The sequence below is a fragment of the Falco biarmicus genome, chromosome 5, assembly GCF_023638135.1.
Source record: "Falco biarmicus isolate bFalBia1 chromosome 5, bFalBia1.pri, whole genome shotgun sequence".
In the NCBI taxonomy this organism is placed as follows: Eukaryota; Metazoa; Chordata; class Aves; order Falconiformes; family Falconidae; genus Falco; species Falco biarmicus.
The window spans coordinates 68,645,532-68,667,528 of NC_079292.1; the positions used below are offsets into that span (position 1 = coordinate 68,645,532).

The 21,997-nt window shown below is 45.8% G+C and overlaps 1 protein-coding gene across 1 annotated transcript in view; it reads left to right on the plus strand.

Moving 5' to 3' along the window:
• The window catches only part of WNT5B (Wnt family member 5B), a 76,418-nt gene extending 61,262 nt beyond the window's left edge, over positions 1–15,156 (plus strand). The window contains exons 4-5 of the mRNA XM_056340682.1: positions 5,391–5,683; positions 13,659–15,156. Of these exons, the coding sequence (XP_056196657.1) occupies positions 5,391–5,683; positions 13,659–14,117 (752 nt within the window). The 3' untranslated portion in view covers positions 14,118–15,156. The remainder of the gene's footprint in view (positions 1–5,390; positions 5,684–13,658) is intronic.
• The last annotated feature ends 6,841 nt before the right edge of the window (positions 15,157–21,997 follow it).

Genomic DNA, 21,997 nt, shown 5'->3' on the forward strand with positions numbered 1-21,997 from the left:
ACCTTTTTGTCTTCACTCTCCAAAAAACCTGCGTAGGCAGCAGGACACCGAGATGCATCTTTAATACGTCTGGGGTGTCAAGGCGATAGGGCACCAGGGTAATCAAGTCCTGTGATCCCTTCCGTTTGATCCTGAAATTCTTATCTGTCATCTTAGAGACTTTTATAGATTTTTTTTGCATGTGTTACTCAGTCTTTCAGAATTTCTAATTCAGCCCACCACGGCCATTCTAATTCCTCCCTTTCTGTCCAGCTCATACCCCAGCAAATCCCTGCTTCTCTGGGATGTTCCCCTGGGAGATGCCGTTTCCTGAGGCGTACTTTCAGCTCTTGATGCACATCCAAGGCATCTGCACCCTTGCTCTCTTGCTTTCTGATAGAAAGAGTGGTGGCCAGGTGAGGCTGCATGCAATCCCAGATTGTTAAAACTTGTGCTTTGGGGTATGAAAACAAATTTCAGCCACCAAGAAAATACAACTCCATCTTTTCCTTCTGGTGTCCCTCCCTCACATGTGACTTATCCCAAATAATAGGGTAAGTTTAAGATCCCCAGAGAGATCCTAGTGACTCTGCAAGGACACAAGAAAATAGGAATCTCCCCTTCTGGGGCAAACCTCTTCTTCTTTGGTATTTTCCTGCAGCCCTGGGTAAGTCCACACTTGGAGAAAAGAAGTAAGGGTGAACTAAGACAAAGCAAAGATCAGAGCTGAAGGATGAAAAGCTGTCAGGAAGGATCAGAGGGTATGCAGGAAGGAGGGACTGGAGCGGAGAGTGGAAGAGGAAGGATCTTTCCCCTCTAAAATTAATTTGATCCTATTAGTTTAGATTGGGAGTAGGTTTGTTTTTTGATGAGGAAAGAGGTGTGGTGGGTATGTGATGGGTATGTCCGGTATTCCGGCTGCTGTTTGGTTTGTGTGCACGTGCATTTGTTTGTTAGGAGCACTGCTCATGGTAATGTCTGTGAGGTGATTGCCTGCTGTTTAAAAACCTATCCTAACAAAGAGTTTTGAACCTATCTCCTTTAGATTCTCTGGTTAGTTAGAGCATGTTCAGGTGTTTATACTCCAGCACAAGACAGCACAGCAGTAGGAGAAATGTCACTATAGGTGGCCTGGGGTATTAAAGGGTCTGTGATGATGCATTGCTGTTGTCTGTGTCAGTGACAAGCTGTTGTGGAGGGAGATGCTGCCTCTTTTCTCTTAGCTCCACCTTCCACTTTTTCTTACTTTGTAATGAAGCTTGCTCGTCATTTCAGCAAATCTAAATTTCCATGCTGAGGAAGAAAACAAAGCCTTTCAATCTCTCAGGCTGTGCCAACTATAAAGTAATTCTTCCCTGCGATCATACTGTGTGCCTGTCTCCTTGTTTTCAACCTCTGAGCCCCAGTTCTGGACCACAGCCCTTTTTCTGTACTCTGTGCCAATGGCATGAGGAAGGTCTGGAGCCCAGAGTATCTGCAACAGTGCAGAGGCATGCCAGAGTCTTGAGGGAGGGAAAAGATAAGAAGGACCCAGAAGGTGTGTAGTATGCCAACAACCCTCGGCTGCCCACCCACCGATGCAGGCATGGTATATATTATATGATTTCTTGAGCTGCACTGGATTGTGAGAGGGGAGGAGAACCTACCCTGGCCAAGTCCGAAGCCTGGGAGATCCTTGTAAGAGCATTCACTCAGAAACCTGGAAGATTTGTTTCCTTTCCCCATACCAGAACTTGGCTCAGCTCAGAAATGGGAGACCTAGTTGGTCTGTGTTTAATCATGACACCTTCATTTTGTGCATTTCATAGAGTGAGGCCGTCCAACGATACAAAGCTTTTGTGGAGGCATCCGTAGCACTGAAGTAGGCTGCTTTTTTAGCATTGTTTTTTCCCTACTGTCGTGGTGTGAGAGTTGCTCTCGCATTTTAAATGTGGTTTATTCAATAATGATATCTGGTGATACACAAAAATTATCCTTCTGAAGTTGCTTCTTGTTCTGTTGATACAGATTTTAGGCTGCGCACATGTGCATCTCTCTCTATATATGTATTATTATATACAGACACATTCCTTGCTGCTACGTTTATGAAGAAGACAAAGCTCCCGAAAAGGTCATGTTAAAATTTCCTCATGGGAGGACAGAATGTATCTCCTTCAGTGCAATCCTAAATGCAAGGCTGGGGTTTCCAGGTTAGTCCACTCATTTGTGGAACCAAAGATCTTATCTCTTCTGCCTTTTCAAATGTAAAAAGAGTCATAAAAGAAGAGAACAAAGAGAAATATTTTTCCTTCGAGACTGGCAAACTCTAGGGATGTGCTTTTGAGAAAAATGAATCAGCTGAAAACTTTTTCATTAAAAAAAAGTTAGAGCAACACATTTTTCTCATCTTTACGTCGATCTCCCCGCTGGGATCCGTTCTCCTATTTCCTTTTTGAGCCGCTCCAGAAAAGCGACCCGTGGGGACCGACACCTCGTCTGGGTACTGCTCACGCTGGCACCCTCGGCAGAGCCCCCCAAAAAGCTCCTGCTGCTGGTGGCGGTGGCTGGCGGGCACAGGAGGGCAGCAGAGCTCCGCGGAGCTCCGCGCCGGCGGGCAGCGCCTCCCGCGCCCGCAGCCCCCGCACGGCCCGGGCCGCGCAGGGCACGGCAGCCCGGCTGGCTCCAGCCCGCTGCGCGGGGGGCGCGGGAGGGGGCAGAGGGGGGGCTACTGCCTGACCATCTCTGTAACCTCTGTTCACGTTCGCCTAAATTTGGGGAATAACAGCCCTGCCTTTTGAGATGGCAGCGTGGAACTGGAGTGAACTTTTGAGTTGGTCAGCAAAAACCCAAATAGTTTTCCAAGGCTGGAAGGTGTGGCAGGAGGGCAAAGAAAACTAGGGTTTATAAGCCCGCAATTGCCAGCTACAAATTTGCTTTGTGTTATTAGCACAGGGTTTCATGCATGCAGCCAGTCCCACCTCCCAAACCAAGCCACGGTCTTCCAAAGCTACATCTGCTGAGCACCATGGTTTGTTCTGCTTTGTGGGCAGCAAGGGGAGGGGGGTGAGCGCCACTGTGACTTGTTGCAGCCTGCTCGGCAGCCTGAACAACTCATGCAGATCTAGGGGCTGCGTGTTGAGTTGTGCAGCTACCTCTGAAACGTGAAGACGTTTAAAACGTGGACAGTAAAAGTGTAAATCCAGCCTGTGCTTTCAGAGATCTCAATCAAACTGTAAGGATGCTAAGCACCTGGAGTCATGCAGGCTCTGTCGCATAAGCTGTAACACCCGGAGGTCCTTCCCTTGTATTTATTTTAATCCCTGTAGATGCAGGGAGTGCTTTACTTAACAGGATGATCCTACTTAACAGGACGATCGGTGTGTCTGCAGGGCTGTCACCATACAGGCACAGACTGGTAGGGGCAAAACTGCTCATTGGACCATTACCTTCAAATAGCCATATCATGCAAAACAAACTAGATGAGTAAAAGCTTGATTTTGATTATTGAAAAATGGCCATAACTCCCTTATGGGCCAGTCTCAGCCGAATTACCTTAGCTAAGAGTCACTCCTCTTTACCTCTTGAACCAGGGATGTTTGAGGGACATAGTCTTCTCCTGATGACCTGCTAGTAAGGCCCTCCCTTCTATATTATGTGTCCTGTAGCATTTTATCAGCCTTGTGCTGTATTCCAGAGCAGAAGCCCTTAGTGTACAATTCTCATTGGGGAACGGGCAGGGGGGGGACACAGGGGCAGCAGCAGCGGCTGTAAATCGCAAGCTGTTCTGCAAGGTGGATGCCATTGACAGCCTTGCCTTTATCTTGGGTCATTACCACTAAGCTGGTGATAAGCTGCTATTAATTACAGATTGTCAGCACATGCAAATTGGAACAAGAGCATACCAAAAGCATCAGCTCAGTCCTGCTGAGGGAGCTGGCACTGAGAGCCTCGTGGGCTGGTGACAAACTGTTCTTGGAGGATCTGCCCTCTGATGTCATTCAAATTTGTTTGAGAGCATCTTGCTGGGTTTTGGTGTAAATAGCTCTTCACAATCAGATTGTTTATTCCAGTGAAGCATTAGCAGTTGTTCTCTTTATCACCTGAAAGTTTGGTGACACACAAAATTACTCTGAAGGTGTCAGGTCAGTTATTTATTACACCCCGTGGTAAAAGTGCAGGTGTGGATTGCCTCCTTTTCCTCATCCCCCTCTACTCCCCCTCTTCAGACCCACAGCACTCTCTGTGGGTCTCATGCAGTGTTCTGGCTGTGTTGTGCCCCGGTCAAATTGGGGCTGAATCACTGCCAGGCATACATAGCTGGAGACCCAATCCAGCTGCTTGGCTCAGACTCTTAAGCTGTACAGAGCATACACTCAAAGCAGGGCAGCCTCTAGTAAACCTGCTAATGGAAAGTCTTTTCATTTATTATTGTCTACATGGGAAAGTTCTACTCGTTCCAGCACTGTGGTTCTGTAGGCACTGGGAGAGTCTCTGCCTTGATACTTTATTGTAAAAATGGGTTTCCTTCAGTTTTTCTCAAAATAATTCTCAGCTGACCTTACATAAATATAGCTGATGTTTTACTTAGTCTTATGTAAATATATAGTCTTATCTATGATATATATTATATATGATACATATATCAAATGTAAAAACTATAGTCTTATGTAAATAAGGTTGATGAACTGAAGAGCCCTTAAAGAGCACTTGTCCCAATTAAATGAAAACCATTCCAGAGTGATATCTGACTTAATCAGAACGCTCCTTTTACACAGACCCAGGGTCTCAATGATTATTGGCAAATTCAGTGGCTAAGGCAACAGCTGTATTTTCAGCAAGGGAATAACCCTTTTGCTGCTTGAGTTTCCTCCAGGTTAAAATGAGAGGATGCTGAAGGGGAAAGAGACTGAGCAGTCCCTGTCTGTGGTGTTGCTATTTCCTTTGGGCAAGGCCCAGAGTTTCCAGGGCTCTTAAACGGACAAACAGATGTAATAAAAATAATAATCCTTGAGGAGCAGCACATACAAATTGATGAAGAACATGAAGAACATGCTCTTCCCAAGAACGTTCCTGCAGGCAACAGCAGGAATCTCAGACCCTTCCCTGGTGTGTGTCAGATAGTCATATTTGGGTTTGATCCTGTTTACAGACTGCCAGCTCTGGACAGACAATTGACTGGGGCTGTTACTGTGAAATGAAAAAAAACAGGGTGCAAACCATGTGTTAGGGCAGACAGTTCCCTCTCTGCTAGAACGGGGTGGTGCCCCTGTGCCTGACCACCCCATTCCTATGTTCCAGTTAATTCTGTGCACTGTCTCCGAGCACACCATGTCCTACTTTCCAGAAGCTGTTTGCTGGCTCCTTGCTGTGCATTGCATTTGTTAAATGAGATCTGTCTCTTGTTAACTTTGCTTCTCATGTCTCTGTCACAGGTAGCAGAGAGACTGCTTTCACCTATGCAGTCAGTGCCGCTGGGGTGGTGAATGCGATCAGCCGGGCTTGCCGTGAAGGAGAGCTCTCCAGCTGTGGCTGCAGTCGGACAGCCCGGCCCAAGGACTTGCCCCGGGACTGGCTGTGGGGTGGCTGCGGGGATAACGTGGAGTATGGATATCGTTTTGCCAAGGAGTTTGTGGATGCTAAGGAAAGGGAGAAGAACTACGTGAGAGGTTCAGAGGAGCAGGCTCGCATGCTGATGAACTTGCAAAACAATGAGGCTGGTCGTAGGGTAAGTTGAATGCTGACCCTTTCTTCTTTCTCAGAGGCAGATTCAGAAGGCTTGAGATACCTAGATACCAAATTACTTGGAGGTTTGGTGAGGGATAGTCCAATGATGCCCCAGTAGCAGTGTATGGTGACATTTTCTGCATTGTAGTGAATATTACCGACAATATTGACAATATGATATTCCATTTTTGATGGCAGGCTTCTGTTGCCAGCTAAAGCCAGTGAATTTTTGGGTCTGTTGAGATACTGTATGACATATGTGTGCAGGCATGTAAACACCTGCCAAATAAACTAGGTGCTATCATGACGCACCTGCAAGGTTTACGTCTCAGAAACTGTCTTCCCAGAGCTGGGAAGTGGCAGGCTGGTGCTGAAAAGAAGAATCTCTTGGCTTGTGGAGTTTTCTTCTACTGCCACCATTCAGATTTAGGAGAATGTAAGGCCAGAAGCAAACATCCGATCAGGCTACCTGGCTATCTCTGAAACTTACGCCTTGCTCAGTTACCTGGGTATTGGGCAAAATAAATAATTTGCATCTAGGTGACAGACATTTTCTGAGAAGATATACAGTTTTGATCTGGAGATCCCTAGGGATGGAGAATCCACCTCTTCCCTTTGTAGTACACTACCGTCATTAATCACCATGTTTCAGCGCAGTACCCCATCATCACATGAATTTATCTGGCATCAGCTTCCAGTCAGTTCTTTTTCTGACTTTTACAGCTAGATCCAAAAGCCTTTTAGTAATCGGAATTTCCTCTGACTAGAAGTATTTATCTGCTGTAATTTATTCATTCACCACTCTTTCTTGACAAACTCAGCAGCCATCAAATCATTTTCATGGCATTTTAGTGTATCCTTTCCGTTTTTTCCATATCCTTTTGGAAACTAGATACTGAAATGATGTGCTGGGTTCTGGTATTTGTATATTCTGATGCTGTAAACATAGGTGAAGTTGCCCCCTTTGTATGTGTTCAGTGTATGCACATATGCTTTTTACACAATTCCTCTGTCTGTGATTAATAGCCTGGAAGGTGTAGCATCAGTCATATGCAGTACAACTGTAATCCTGCCTCTTTCCAAATGGTAGAACAGGAATATTTACTTGAACATTTGTGCCTTTTACATGGGGTGTTTAAAATGTTTACCGTTCTTCCCTAGTAGTGAGCTTTTCGAAGGTTAATTTTATTTCTAATGCACATTAAACAATTCTAAGTGTACTTAGACTTGCTCTTTTGTACACTCTTAACTAATATCCTTAGTTCCCTTACCAATTTTATGCCATTTCTTACTTCTAATAGTTACTGAATTACCTTTCCTTTTCCCATGTGTGCCTGTCTTTTCTGCGTGTGATTTCAGCTTCATTTTGCCAGCAAAGAAGATTTGCTCTATTTGTTTGATTGTGAAATCAATGCGTCAGGTTGAAGCACTGCAAATACTTTATGGTTCTTTTGCAAAAATCAAATTGGGGTAAATTAGCAGTACGTCGAAAACTGTGAACTTGAAAGCTGTAGAACTCACTGGGTTTTTGATTTGGCATTGTGTTTTCTTTGACTTGGAAGGGCAGAGGGTCTGCATTTGCTTAGAAATGGGGGGGCATTCCTCCATGGTGTAGCTGCCTGAAAGTAACATTCTTCTCTGCATTGCTTGTTTTGAACATCTATGTCTAGAGTCATGAACTTGGACTGCTACGAAAAAATACCCTGCCTAAAATAGGGAGTGAATATGTTATGAGACTTTTTTACAGCCAGTCCCATTTCCTTGAGGGATCCAGAGACAGAATATGGCCAATAGTTTGAGGTGCCAGTTGAACTGTAGTAACACCTGTGTTAGAAAATCAAGTCAGAAGATACTTGCTCCACAGCATGGGTAAAACGCTACCCTGTCCTGTTATTCTTGTTATATGGGCAAGAATCTGACTGAGCTGTGATTTTGGATGATGGTATGGTTTTAGATGGAAGAAAGCTTTGTCTTGCTTTAAGAACAGACTTAAAACCAGTTATGTCCAGCCTACTACGGTGCAGAAAGTTGTTTAAATTGTACTTGAAATGCTACAGTGCCCGTGCTTCTCTGGACTCCATAGGCAAGCTCTCAAGGCGATTTCAGTTAACACAGGACCTGGACAAAAGCTTTCCAAAGGGGCCAGCAAAAGAAAATGTTATTTCAAGCTTGGTTTTTGTAGACTCTGTAGAACAGATGGCTGTAGAAAATAACCTTAGATTCAATGAATACAAGTAATTTTAATTATATTAAATGGAAGTATAAACCAGTGTGTAATTAAGCTTGTGGATTTCAAAGAACAAACTGATAAACTAAGAGAGCCAGTTAGTAAACTCAGCCGAGGAGCTCAATGTGGAGGAGGTCTGGAACTTTTTCAAGTCAAAGATGCTAAAGCCATTACAATTCTGCATGCCAAGCAAGAGGAAAAAGCTTGTAGGAAGACTATCCAGACCTCACTGAATGAATAACTACCACAGAGAAGCTGTTAAGAATAGACTGAGAGCCTACTACTAAGAATGGAAAAAAAGAACTGATAGCAAATAAATAATGGAAAGGTCTGTCTTAGAGGTCAAGAAGTGTAAAGATGAAGTGAGAGCAGTAAAAAATCATGCTGAGTCAGACCTTGCAAAGGGTAGTAAAATAAACAGCAAAGTTTTTTAAATTTTGCAAATAGGAGGAGGCTGGAAGAAAGGAGACTCCTAGTCAGTGAGGATGGGGCTGAGTCTAAAGACAGAGTCATTTTGGTCCCCAAAGTGAGTGAGTGCTTTACCTGGGACTTCAAATTGGAATGGGGGGCATTGCTCCCAGGGAGGGGTACTGCATGCCTGCTGCACAATGGAAATGTCTTTTTCTGTCCTCGGCGCTTCTGCCTAGGGGAATAAGTGCTTGTAGTGTAAATTTTTTAATCCCCCTGGGACCCTGCTTTTTGGGGGAAGTCAGGCAGAGTGCCCTAGGGGCAGGCACAGTCTATCACAGTAGGCAGTGGCCAATGGTGTTGGCATGATGTGGGAGCAAGGAAGGCATGAGGAGGCAGCTGGAGGAGGCAGCTGTCTTGTTCAGACAGGTAGAGGAAGAAGAGCTGAGCAGCAGGTACCGCAGTTTGGGGTCAGCAGACCCGAGATGGGTGGGATGGTGCCAGGGGCTGCTAATGGAGGGGAGTTTGGGATCAGGTCACATGATTCAGATGGCAGTCCAGTGGCAGCAAAGGGTTGACAGGACAGAGGTCTCTGGGGTAAATGAGGCTGGAGCTTTGGGGTGGATTGGGTGGATGAGGATTTGGGGGTAGTGAGCAATGGAGGTGCTGGGATCAAGAAAGGAGGTGGATGTGAAATGATCTAGGGATAAGACCCAGGATGGCTCTGAGATGGCATTGCTACAGGTTCCAGGGTTGTCTGGTCAGGATGGTATTTGGGCAGTACAGGGCAGCCTTTCCTCTTGGCTCTTAGAAGTATATTAGCATGGGAGCAAAGGAGAAGGGCTGGAAATGTAAATTATCACCACCAAGGTGGGTGCAAAGCTCAGGTAGTGTCATAAAGCTCTCAAGTCATGGGGAGTGCCCACTTTCTTTCCTGGCACTCTGAAAAAGATGGCACCTGGCAGCACAGGCGGTGTTACAGGAGGACGTGGGGGAAAGGATATCTCAGAGGAAGGGGCAAAATGGGAAATAATTGGAGAAGAATTTCTCAAAGATTGATCACACAAGCATTTAGAACATTACTGATTTCCTAAAAAGCAAGCTAGATCTGACAAGTCTCATTTATCTGAACTTCTGTGAGACATTTAATGTATTTCCCACATGAGAAACGCTTAGTTAAATTGGGAAAGGTAAGGAGAAATGCAGCAGCTATGAGATGGACAAGAAACTGATTCAAAGAAAGATGTCAGTAAGTTGTGTGAAAGGGCATCTCTTGGTCTTAACAGAGCTTAATTAGCAGAGTTCTTTCAAGGACTTGCTTCAAGACTAACACATATTATTTTTGTTTCTCAGCCTCAACACAAGATTTAGGAATGGGCTGACGAAATTTACTGATGATGCAAAGGTGGCAGGTAATACAAATACAGGGGAGAATCTGAATTTTGTACAGCAGCTAACAACATTAAGACCATCACTTGAGGTCTTGTATAAAAAACATTTTTAGTCATTAGGAAATGAGTAGGAAAGAATTGGTTGCAGCAGTCAGCTGCAGATATAACATGGCTTGGAAGGTGGTAAATACCCTATAATTTACTAGGGAAAGCCTTTTTATAAAACATGCGGAATACTAATGTCATTGTATTGAGCTCTTGTGAGGCCCCAAAATATTGTATGTCTCATATTCCCAAGCAAAATGACCTCAGACTAGAAAAGGCTTGTTATGGCTGACCCAAGGGATAGGAATCTTTTCTTAAGAAAGTGGCCTGGAATAGCTTGCCATGTTTAGCCTAGCAGAGTGAAAGTTGAGAGAGGATATGACTGATGTCTGTGTTAGTGGGAGAAATAATAGGGAAGGAAAAGTACTTTCTAAGCAAAAGGCCAATTTGGCACAATTGCAAATGGGCATAAAGTGAATACATTTAGGCTGGAAATTAGAAAAAGATATTTTATCATTGGAATAGTGGTCAGAATAATGGTGGCTGAAAACCTAATTGCTTTTAAAAGGGCACTCTATACATTTAAGGAAAATATCATTTGAAGTGGTGCCCACAACAGCAAGAGATCATACTTAATAACCAAGGAGGTCTCATCTCATCCTGCATTCCTAAACTTCTGAGATTCTGGTTTTGAAAGTAGGAAGGTGCATGTGTAACTCCATACTCCCAAAAGCTGGTGCTGAAAGAAAGGAGTACTGGAGACATGGCAGTGAGCACTGCTAAGTGTCCACCAGGTGCTATCCCACATACAGTCTTGCCCCACTTTCCCAGGCAGCATTTCAGTTGATGTCTTCTGATTTCTAGGCAGAGTTTTGGCACGTCCCCTCACTGAGTTTCCTGTAGGTGAGAAAGTTCTCCTTGAACCTCGAGGAGCTCTGGTGGCAAGAGAGAAGATTGTCCCTGCTCTTCATGGCTCTCAGAAGGAGCTGAGAGGGATGGGAGCGGACCAGAGGTCTTTCATCTTTCAAGCAGTCCTGACCTCATCACCCCTTCACTCCATGTCGGAGTCTGTGGTGGCTCCTGGCTTTATTGGCCTTGTTTGTTTGTCTTTGGCTGTTATCTCAATACGTCCTTTCCTTCCATCTGTCTTCTTCCAATTGGTCTCCATTACCCTCTCTTATTTCCCCCCATTCCTTATCAGTTGCCCTGTCTGGCAAACTGTGGCAGTCAGTCCTTCCGTGCTGTTTACCCAGTCAGCATATGGCAGGTCTCAGTCATCAGTCACTCAAGCCAGTGTCAGAAGAGCCTGGAAGGGGGTCTGGCTAATTGACCACATAGGAATTCCCCATTAATTCTCTTCCCATTCCCATCCCTGCAAGAAAAGAATTGGAAGAGAACTTGGGCTTATGGGAAGGGGCTTTAAGCCTTTCCATTAGAGGCATTTTCAACCTGCTTAAGTGGCATGGCCATCGATCAGACCCTGCCCTCAGAACTGCATGTGGGGTCTGTTATTCTTTACCTTGACCTGAGCCTAGTCAGAGAGGAATTCTCCAATTTCCTCTGCTTTCTCCTCATCTGGGCAGCAAAGATGGAGAGTCATTTAGCAGCTGAAGCTATGGTTCCCTCCACAGGACGCTGATAGCGGGAGCTGCAGGGGGTTGAGTGGCGCCATGCTTACCTGTGATAACTGGTAGCATTTGCATTCCCCAGCACAGCTACTACCCACATGGGCCAGATGTTTTGAGCATCAGTTGCTTAAAGCCAAGTCAGAGTGAACTCAGTCCCATGACATTAACTGAGAGGGATCAAGTTGCAGTGTTTTCCTAAAGGAACAAAGCCCAGGATTAGGAAGAATCGTAATACTTCATAAAAACACATGCAAGGGCAAGGGAGGCATGAGTGGCCTGGGATTTGACAGAACCATAACCAAAAAGTGCTAACACAGGCTTATAACAAGCAGGCTGGCAATGCAGTGAGGATATAGTGAGTGTCTGGGGCTCGGGAAATTCAGCTGTAGCTCTGTCTGGTTATAGTACAGCAGGAATCCTTAAGTAACGGTGTGGTTGGTCCTCTGCAGTTGTAGTTTGATCCAAGGCAAGTGCTTAAGTCCCAGCCTGTAGCTGTTACATTGCGCCGTGAGGGATTGCCTCAGTAAATTGAGCTCTGAGGAGCAGAACTAAAGCTTCTCTGTTTTAAGGACTCACTCCATTGACTTTCTCAGGAGCTGGATTGGTCTCCATGTGATTTAGCCATTAAGCCAAATTGAATCTTCACTAGCTGTCAAAAGCACTAGATGTTAGTTAGACCAGGAGCAATCAGTTGCTGTAGAAGAACTCTGACCTCTTGCTGCTGGTCCAGAGCGTAGTTGTAGGCAGAAGGTTTTGCTTGCAGTATGCTCAGTTGCCTTAATCACCTACTCCTTGGCATGCGAATGCAGAGAGCTGGGAAGCTTTCTTCTGTGTCAGTGAGTGAGGCAGAAAAGAAACCTCAGTGTTCTGCAGCAGAAAAACCTGGCTAGAAGACATACTGCTGTCACCTTCAGAGCTTTTTCCCATGTTCTTTGATCTGCCCCACCAGATAAGGTTTGCAGCAGATGCCAAACACCTCTGCTTGGCACGAGGGATCTGGCAGAGGCAGTGTCCTGCGGACGTGCAGGACGCAGGATGTTCGTGGGAGAGCAGATGTGAGACTGACTGTGAGAGGATGATGAGCAGGGGCAGGGGGGAAGCTGCTCCGGTTGCGTGGGGATGCCGGCTCCTTGCTTTGCAAACTGTCAGCGCTCGTGAGTGCTGACGGGATCTCACGTAGCCTTGCAGTTCGGTGCCTGTCTCTGAAAATAATGGAAAGAACAAACCCAACCTGCATTTCAGTTTATTTTCCTAGGTTTTGAGCTTTGTTCTTCCAGAGTGTTTTTCAATATTTCTCTCTCCTCCTAGCTAGCGTGGGGAGGAGGAGAGGAACTGCTGTGCTCCTTCACATCATGTACTTGCTCTGCTGAGGGTTTAATGCTCACTGGCCTGAATTTTCAAGACTGTTTGCCGATTTTGATGCCGGATTTTCAGGGGTATGATGCATCATACAGACTCCTGAAAACGTAGCTGAAAATATCTTGGAAAGGACAGCGCCGAAAGCTTGCATTTGCGGTTTAAAACGTTAGGCCTTTCCGCGCGGCGGCAGCCCCGTTGGTGCAGGGACGTGTGTGGACACAAGATGGCGCCGGCTTGCAGTTAGGGCCCGCGGCCGGGCGCCCGGGTCGCACCTCGAGCTGAGGTGAGCTGCTGTGCTCCAGGCCAGGCCTGTCCGTCTCTCCCACCACCACCACCCCTGCTGGCTCCTCCTCTGGAAAATGATGCCTCCTCTGGACACTGCTCCCGAACGAGCTCCTCTCGGCAGAGATGGAGGGAAAGGGTGTGGGTCCGGGGGTTTATTTCCGAAGGATGCAGGTGCATCCCTGCAGCGATGGCGTCGGTCCCTGGTGTGGGTGATAGGACATGGGATGGTTCCCAGGTGTTCCCTTTTCTCAGCTCTGACGAGAAAAACATGTAAGACTGCCGTGGTCTGTGAGACTGGGGGAATTTCCAGAGTCCACGCGGAGAGGACTCTCTCATCTTTCCTGCTCATGACCCTGCTGTCAAGTCAGAAATCTGCCAGAGGAAAAGAAGGTGGGGTGGGGGAGCCATGTTTGGAGGCAGCATGACCAGAAATAGAAATATTTAGGGAACAGGAACGCAGCAGTCGCAACAGGAGGAAGAGGAGACTTTTGTCTTTCTGAAGGGTGAAACAACAGAAGTTGGGGGGGTAATCAAAGTAGTTATGAAAACGTGATGAATTCATTGTAATTAAGTCAGCTGCCAGTGCAGCAGGAATAAATGCAGCTTTGCCTGATGGCATTTCTTTCCCCACAGGCGGTGTACAAGCTGGCAGACGTGGCCTGCAAGTGCCACGGCGTGTCAGGCTCCTGCAGCCTCAAGACCTGCTGGCTGCAGCTGGCTGACTTCCGCAAGGTGGGCGACTTGCTGAAGGAGAAGTACGACAGCGCCGCTGCCATGAGGATCAGCCGCAAGGGCAAGCTGGAGCTGGTGAACAACCGCTTCAACATGCCGACGCAAGAGGACCTGGTCTATGTCGACCCCAGCCCGGACTATTGCCTGCGCAATGAGACCACTGGCTCTCTGGGCACCCAGGGCCGACTGTGTAACAAGACCTCGGAGGGCATGGATGGGTGTGAGCTGATGTGCTGCGGACGGGGTTATGACCAGTTCAAGAGCGTCCAGGTGGAGCGTTGCCACTGCAAGTTCCATTGGTGTTGTTACGTCAAGTGTAAAAAGTGCACAGAGATCGTCGACCAGTATGTCTGTAAATGAAAGGAGCCACCAAAGCAACAAATCTATATTATATAAATCTATATAAATATATTTTATATTTGTATAAATAAACAGATGATGATAATAATTAAAGAAGCTTATTTAAGAGACATTTTGGTTTTGAAATTTCCCCCATCAGGCCAGCTGGTTTGCTATTCCTTCAGTTCTGCTGGGGAGTTTGTCTTTGGGTGCATCTCCCCTTGGATGCTTGAGTCAGGGTGAAGAGGCAGAGGAGGTTCTGACAAAGTAAACTGCTCCCCTGCATACAAGCACATGCTATTTCATTACAGAAACAAAGCCAGCGAGGAGAAGAGTGAGTTCTTTCTGCTCTCTCATCGGTAAATCTCAGCAATTTGCATCATCATTGCACATCTGAAATGACAGCCAGACATGGGTGAGGCCTAGTTACATGGGCTTCAAACCCTGCCACCCCACTGGGGAATTTGGAACCAATTCTTGGTCCCTTTAAAGGGCTTTGTCACATTAGAGGGAAAGTTCACCAAGGCTCTTCTACAAGAATATGGTTTAAAATTTGCAGTCCTGTAAACTGTTCCTGGACACTGCACAGACCACAGTGTGGTGGAGGAAGGTTAACAACCTGCTGTTGTGAGGAAGGAAGGTATGACCTGTGGCTGACCAGTGCATAGCCTGGGAGTCCCCGTGAAGCCAGTACCTAGCTCTTCTGTACTGCCTGGGCCAAGGGGAAATCTGTCCAGCTCAGACTACATGGCTACATGCACAAGGGAGATTATTTTTTTCCCCCTCTTAATCCCATGCTGAAACTTAATTTGTCAATATAGAGGAGAAGCTGCTGGTGCCCAGGGATGTTTGCGAAGACAATATACTTCATACTTTGTCAGCAAAAAGAAGCATCGCATGCACACACATGCGCGTAGCTTCATAAGCACTCCTCACACTGCTGCGGGTTTTTCTCTTTGAAGTGAATGCAGGTGGTCACCTTGTTCAGCTCTTATAAATCCTCCTCACCACCATCCCAGATGTATAGTTTCTCTTTAACATTAAACACCCCTCAATGACATTTCTTTCCCTCTGTTGCTTGTGTATATGTCTGTTTTTGTTTTATTTTTTTGGTGGGGTGTCTTTCATTTTGCTGCTCTGTATTTCAGAGTCCAGGGGCCATGCTCTTCCCCAGCACAGGCTAATCACCGATACATTTTCTCCCAGAATTTGGGTGTATGTTCACCAATGGGTTTTTCCTCGGTAATAAAAGAGTATAATAAAATCATACTAGGGCAGAAGGCATTACCAAAGTCTGCTAATCAGTCTTACCATGTTGGGATTTCAGTAGAATCCAATTCATTAAGCAGGGAACAAATGCTGTTTCTAGCACAAGACATTTCCTGTGCCTCTCAGCATCTGCAGAGTTCATTTGCAGTCAGAACAATCAAGAGAAGCCATTTCCCAAAATATAAGGGTTTGCTAATATACGTCCCCTTTGTTACTGACATTCCAAGGGTGTTGGGTTTTTTTCTCCTGTAAATTTTAAAATGTGCATAATATGCCAGTGAGCAAAGAGCCAGTCATGAAGATTGTTATTTTTATATTAAACCTCTGTTTCTTATAAAGCATTGCAGTTTTACAGATTCCACCATTTCAACCACCAGAGAAGAATTTATATGTACCTTTCATACTTCAAATATTTGAGGACTCCAGAAAAGCACAAGGAAGAAAAATTATGTTTAATAATTAGGAGCTGTTGTTTTTTTTAACCGATGTGTCCAGTTTTTATTTTATTTTTTTTAATCCAACAGGCAATATATTTGCTGGCATCCCAGAATGCAGTTTCTTGGAATATAAACAGTGGCCTAGATTTATTTTATTATATAAAATCCAAAGCCAGTGGTATTGTAATTCAAAGTAACGGAAATAGTTTTCCATGCATGGAAAAAATGTGAGTGCAATGGCCTGATCCAGCTCCCATTAAACTTCAGTGGGAGCTGGACTGAGCCCAAGATTGGATCAAATGTGTAAGCTATTCACTCCTGGGATACTATATGTTTCTAGTCCAGTAATAAAACTTGCTCTACCTTGGATACATCTAAAAAAGACTTTGCCTCCCACCACCCTCACCTCATGTTCTTGTCCATCCTTATTGCGTCAGTACTTAAAAGTGTCAGCTATTTGTATATGACACCCTCAGGCATTGTTAATGTGCCTAATAATTCAAAATTATTTCATTTGGCCTTTCTGATAAAGACCACACATCTAAGGGATTCGCAAGTCTCTTTGCAGTTCGGCACCACAATTTATTTTGTGGGTGTAAACAACTTTGAGGGTAGAAATGTTGTCATTGTTATGGCTACTATTCATCTGGGTGTCCCTAGGTATGTCCTTTTTTCCACTGAAAATACTGTCTGGATGGAAAAAAGATTATTTTTGGCCTTTTGTACCAGCACTCCGGACCTCTGGCAGCCTGGTTGGAGCCAGCATTTCCTACTGAATAGGGACTATATAGCGATAGGGGAGAAGTGACCACTGGATTTCTCCCCCCTCCACTTTTTTCTTTTTTTAACAAGAGCTAGGTTTCAGTCTTCTCGACTTTCTGGGAGTTTTGTATCCAAAAATTTGATCCCACTAAACTCTAGCTTAAAACTTAATTTTTATGGTGCCCACACATAAAAGAACCTCCTTCGGGTGGTAGTAAGTATAAAATAAGAATACAGCCAGATTGGTTTGATGCAAAGCCAAAGAAAGTCGAACAGAAAGCTGTAGCAGAACTGCTTCTTTACCATGAGAGTTATAAAGTGGATTTTAGGTTGTGCCTTGTTAGATGCACAAAGTGGTAGAGGGATGTGGAGGTGGGAAGCTAAGCTTGATTTTGAGTTCTGCCGATTACCTGCTTTGTAATTTTCAACAAGTTACTTAATTTCTTTGCATTTTAGCCTCCAGCCTCCTTCTGTATAAAATGAGGAGCAGAATACCTCCTTTTTTCTGCAAAGCTTTTTCAGAAATACAGCTGAGAAGAACCATAATTGAAGGCCTACCTTCTACGCTCATTAACTCTGGCAGGCAGACAGCTGTATCCCCATTGTGCAGGGACACGCTCAATCCGGGACAAAAAGGCTCAGTGACACCTTGGGGGGTCAGCTGCTCAGAGGTTGTGGCTGGGGGCTCCGCAGGAGGCTTGGAAGCTCAGTTGCAGTGAAGCCCTAGTCTGGTACAATGCTGGAGGAAAGACTGTTCTACAAAAGAGAGGTGAACTTTGGGCTTGTTTATTTATGGGTATTGAATATCTCGTAGCAAGACTAAGGCCTTGGGAGGTTAGCCTGGCTTCTGAATCAAATACCTGCCTACTCAAATTCTGTTTGCAGTTTCATATGGATAAGATATTCACACAATACGCTATTATATAGTATGTGCTGGTAACTGGCTGCCACATTCCAACCCTGAAGTCACTGCACTTCAAGGCTGATAGAAATGACCACCCGTAAGTCATGTAAAACTAAAATATTTTGGAGTTAAAGGCACTATGCAAATATACGGTTATTGCAAGTCAGTCAACATCAGCTCCTAAACGGAGCAGAACAGGATGCAAATCTGTCATCATTTTCCAACCAGCTAGTAATACATAAGTTACAACGTGAATGAATGAGGCCTTAGTATTTTCTGCTGCAAGGTAAGCCAAGCAATAGCTGATCCTAGAACAAACAGAAACTTTCATTTGATATCAGTTATGGTAAAAAGATAGTGTCAGGGTTGTGAGAATATTTAAATGAACCTTTTAATACCACCAGACTCTAGGCCATTTGCATTGTCTGCAGGCTCCCATTCTTTGTCCCCAAAAGCTGTGCCTACCTGGAGCTCAATATAACAGAGACTGCTGCCTTTTGTGATTCAGGAAACAGCCAAGTGGAACCCAGATACACACTGTGAGTGTAACTTACACTTTCTATATGGACCCAAGTTTTGTAGCCCGGACAAAGCATGAATGAAGCAGATCTTGTTCAGTCATATAAAATCAAACATGCAAGGGTCTCTCTCTGCTCACTTGACCCCATCCAGGGAGAAGCCTAGTAGGTTTAAATTACGCTGTGGGAGCAGTCATCAGTGGCTACAGAAATATAGACAGTATTTTCATCAACTGACGCAGACATAGAACATCCCAAGGAGACCTTGGGAAATAACTTCCAGTGACTAAAGGGCAATTCTCAAGTGTCTGTCACAAGGTTTTCCAGAACCACCTGCTTATATGGTCATTCATTTAGCTTTTGTTTAACTACATTTCAGGTTAAGTAGTTTCCAGAGGATACTCCACGAAATCGAGTTCGCTGAAGGGCAGGCTCTGAAGGAACTGTCATACAACAGATAGTGAGCAGATGTGAACATAATATTGGATCCCCTTCTCCTCAAATGTAGGCTCTGGCTATGTCTAACCCATGGGACCCAGAGATGCATCCCATCTCCTTGGTCCAGATATGTATCCTGGCCAAACCCTGCCTGCCTGCCTGCTAGGGCAGCGTGGGCACCAATACGCTGTGTGCAAAGGCTGATGGATGCAGAGACCATCGAGTGGGTAGCCTTTCCAGCATAGATAGCTGGTGGCTTTGGGACTGGGCCATGTCATGAGCATATTAGCTCTGAAGTCTAAATATAACCAGCCTCAAAGATAAGCAAAACAGATTTCCATGGCCAACAGGACACATAGCAGAAAGGACAAAAAGAGTGATGATCAGCTGTTGTAAATCTCCAAACAACAGCAGTAAAAACTGTTAATACATATTATTAATTAACTGTTAATACATATTAATAATATAAAAACCCCAGTATAGTAGAATGATCACAGCATACTCATGCCTTCCATCTGAACGACAACTGCAATCTATTCTTTTTGCATTAGAATTCAAAAAGGCATGACCTACTCACAGCATTTCCTCGAAGAGAGACAAAGGGGGAACAAGCAGCAGGGTTGGGAGTTCTCCCTGAGAGCTGGGATAAAATGCAGCAGCCATAAAATGGAGGACTAAATACTGCCCTGTGACACTCAAGTTGGACACCTGCCCTAAATTTCAGTTAGCTCTCCATACCGCCTGCCTAATGCAAGCTGGGCCTGATGGCCCCATGGAGCAGCAGCAGCTCTGTTTGGAACTTGGTGGCTGCAGCAAGCACCAGCCTTCAGCAGTTTGATAGGGCATGGGGTGAGAGTCAGGCCCTTGGTGATTTGGGAGGTGAAGAAGACTGTAATAAGGAAAAATTACAAAGAAAGTGAGCAGGCACTGCTTTACTGGGAGGCAGGGAGATTATAATACCACCCCCAGGCCCTTTCCCTTTTAACATTGCCCCATGGTGCTGTCAAATGGTGGCAGCCATCCTGGAGAATTCAGAAGGAAGCTGCTCAAGTGTGTTTGCCAATAGAGGTGAAGAAGTTTAAAGGCTTGTAGCAATAAGGCATATCCTGAAAAAAAAAAGAAAAAAGAAAAAGGGTGCAGGCTCTTCCTTATCCTAGGGCGGTTATATTCTGAATCATAATTTGTCTTTTGGCTCTTCCTGGAGTGCCATATAGCTGTGTCAGTTCTTGGCATGACTGCAAGAGGATCATGATCACGTGGGATGGACAGGATGAGGCATTACCATGCAAGGACACATTACAATCCTACTTTTCAGGGAAAAAAAAAAAAAAAAAAAAAAAAGATGTGAGGAAGACCCAGTGTCATTTAATGACTGTCACAGTCATTGTGCTGGAGCTAATTGTAGCCCTGCCTTGTTCACAGCCCGAAGGACCTGCACAAGTGCTTGGCCATTACCTTTCTCAGGCTGAGAAAACATCTAGACCAGGTTTTTAGAGCGGCAGCCCTCTGCAATTCACTGTGATGATTTTGCCCAGTTTCAGTTTCATTTACCAGAGGCAAATTTGTTTTTGCTTGCTCAGGAACAACAGCGGAGTTAACTAATAACCTTCCAACTTTCACAAAGTACAGGGCTATGCATGTAGGACAAAAACATTCAGAGATGGAATTAAGGCAGTGAACATTTTATATTAATGCTACAATTTCTAGAAATTCTTTATAAATTGTCAGGCATTACATTACTTAGTTTTAAAAAATGCGTCTTTCTGAATGAATACTTTGCCCCAAATGGCAAAGCACAAATTTACTTTTTGACTTCCAGGCTCCCAAACCTGAATAAACCACCCTAATTCCTTTTATTTAATATTTAATGAAACAGTCAGTATTCCTATCTCAATTTCTCTCTTAACTGGTTGCGTTATGGTGACAGGAAACGACAAACGAAAATGACATGCAGTTTTAATATAATTTTCATCAATGGATCTCAAAATATTTTAAAATCATTAGCACCATTTTAGAGATGAAATACTGAAGACGGAGCAGGAAATACTTCATCTGCCAGGCACGGGGTGGAGCTGGAGCAAGCACTGCAGCTGTTACTCTCCCTGCTGCTGCCCCACGGCTGTCAAAATACATTTTGATTGATGAGAGAAACTGTAGATACATATAATAGTGCAACTGTGCTGTTTGTTAACTACCTTCACAATAATAAAGACTGTAATGAATGTGTGAGATGGGATATATTTTAACTGAGAGAATAGGGAATCAGTTCTATAAACAGTTTTAAGGAACGGGCAATATGTATAAGTTGATGGGTATTAAGAATCAAAACATTTCAAATATTAGTTGATAGGGAAAATTTTGCTTCCATTGAGTATCTTGCTCACAGTCAGTGGTTTGAGCTAAAATTTCTGGGTGTGGGTACAAGTGTATTGATTGGGTTGTGGCTCAGCAAAGCACTAAAGTGCAGAGCCCACGAATTACGGATGGGTTCCTCCCAGGTCGTGCAGTTGTTTTTGGCAATTGTTAAGATTGTACTCTGACTGTATAGTGTTCCCTTAGTGCAGGGGTCCTCAAACTACAGCCTGCGGGCTGGATACAGCCCCCCAGGGTCCTCAATCTGGCCCCCAGTATTTACAGACCCCCCTGCCAGGGGTTGGGGGGGAAACCAAGCAGCCGCAGATGACTGCCTGCCACTGCATCCGCGCACCAGCCCCCTGGTTAAAAATGTTGAGGACCCCTGCCTTAGTGTTTTGACTAGTCTCACCGTACAACATGCAGGCATAGGGTTTCCACCATTTTCTCCACAGATGTGATTTCAGGAGCTGAAATCGCCACGTCACATAGCTTTTCCTGCTGCTCTGCCTACACTTCCCACTACTTCAACAGAGGAACTTCTTGTTCTCTTTGGAGTTCCTCCTCCATGCCTCTAGACCAGACATGGATGTTTGGGCCCTATCACACAAGCCAGGCTTCCAAGACACCTCCAGCACCATCAGGCCTGGTAACACCATCTGGTTTTCACCAGCTGCGGCCTCCCCACCCCACGCCACGCACACCAGCTCCAAGCGTCAATCCCCAGCCAGGGCGGCTCGGAGTTGTCACGACGGGTGGCCCCCTCGGGCCTATTCTGTCAGGTCGCCCGGGGCTTTCTGTGGCAGCGCTTTCTCTAGGAGAGCGCGGCTGCTGCTCTGGGCCCGGAGGCAGCGGTGTCGCAGGAGAACCCTCCGAGGTGCGGGACGGGGGTTCCGCCGTTCGCCGACCCCTCCCTCCCCGGGAGACGGGCCGGGTGCGCTGGCCCTGGCCCTGGCCCGGCCCTCCCTGCGGGTCCGCCGCCCCAGCCACCGCCCCCAGGCCGTGGCCGCTCCCAGCCGGTCAGCGCCAGCTCCTGCCACGAGCGCGGCGGCGCCCGCACGCGCTCCCCCATCCCGCGCGGCCGGGTGCGCGCCCCGTGCGCCTGCGCGGCCCCTCCGCACTACGCTGCCCGAGACGCAGCCGCGCTCGCTCCCCGCGCTTCCTTCCGCGCGCCGTGCGCAGGCGCGGTGGCGCGTCCCGCATTGGCGGCGGGGGCCTCGT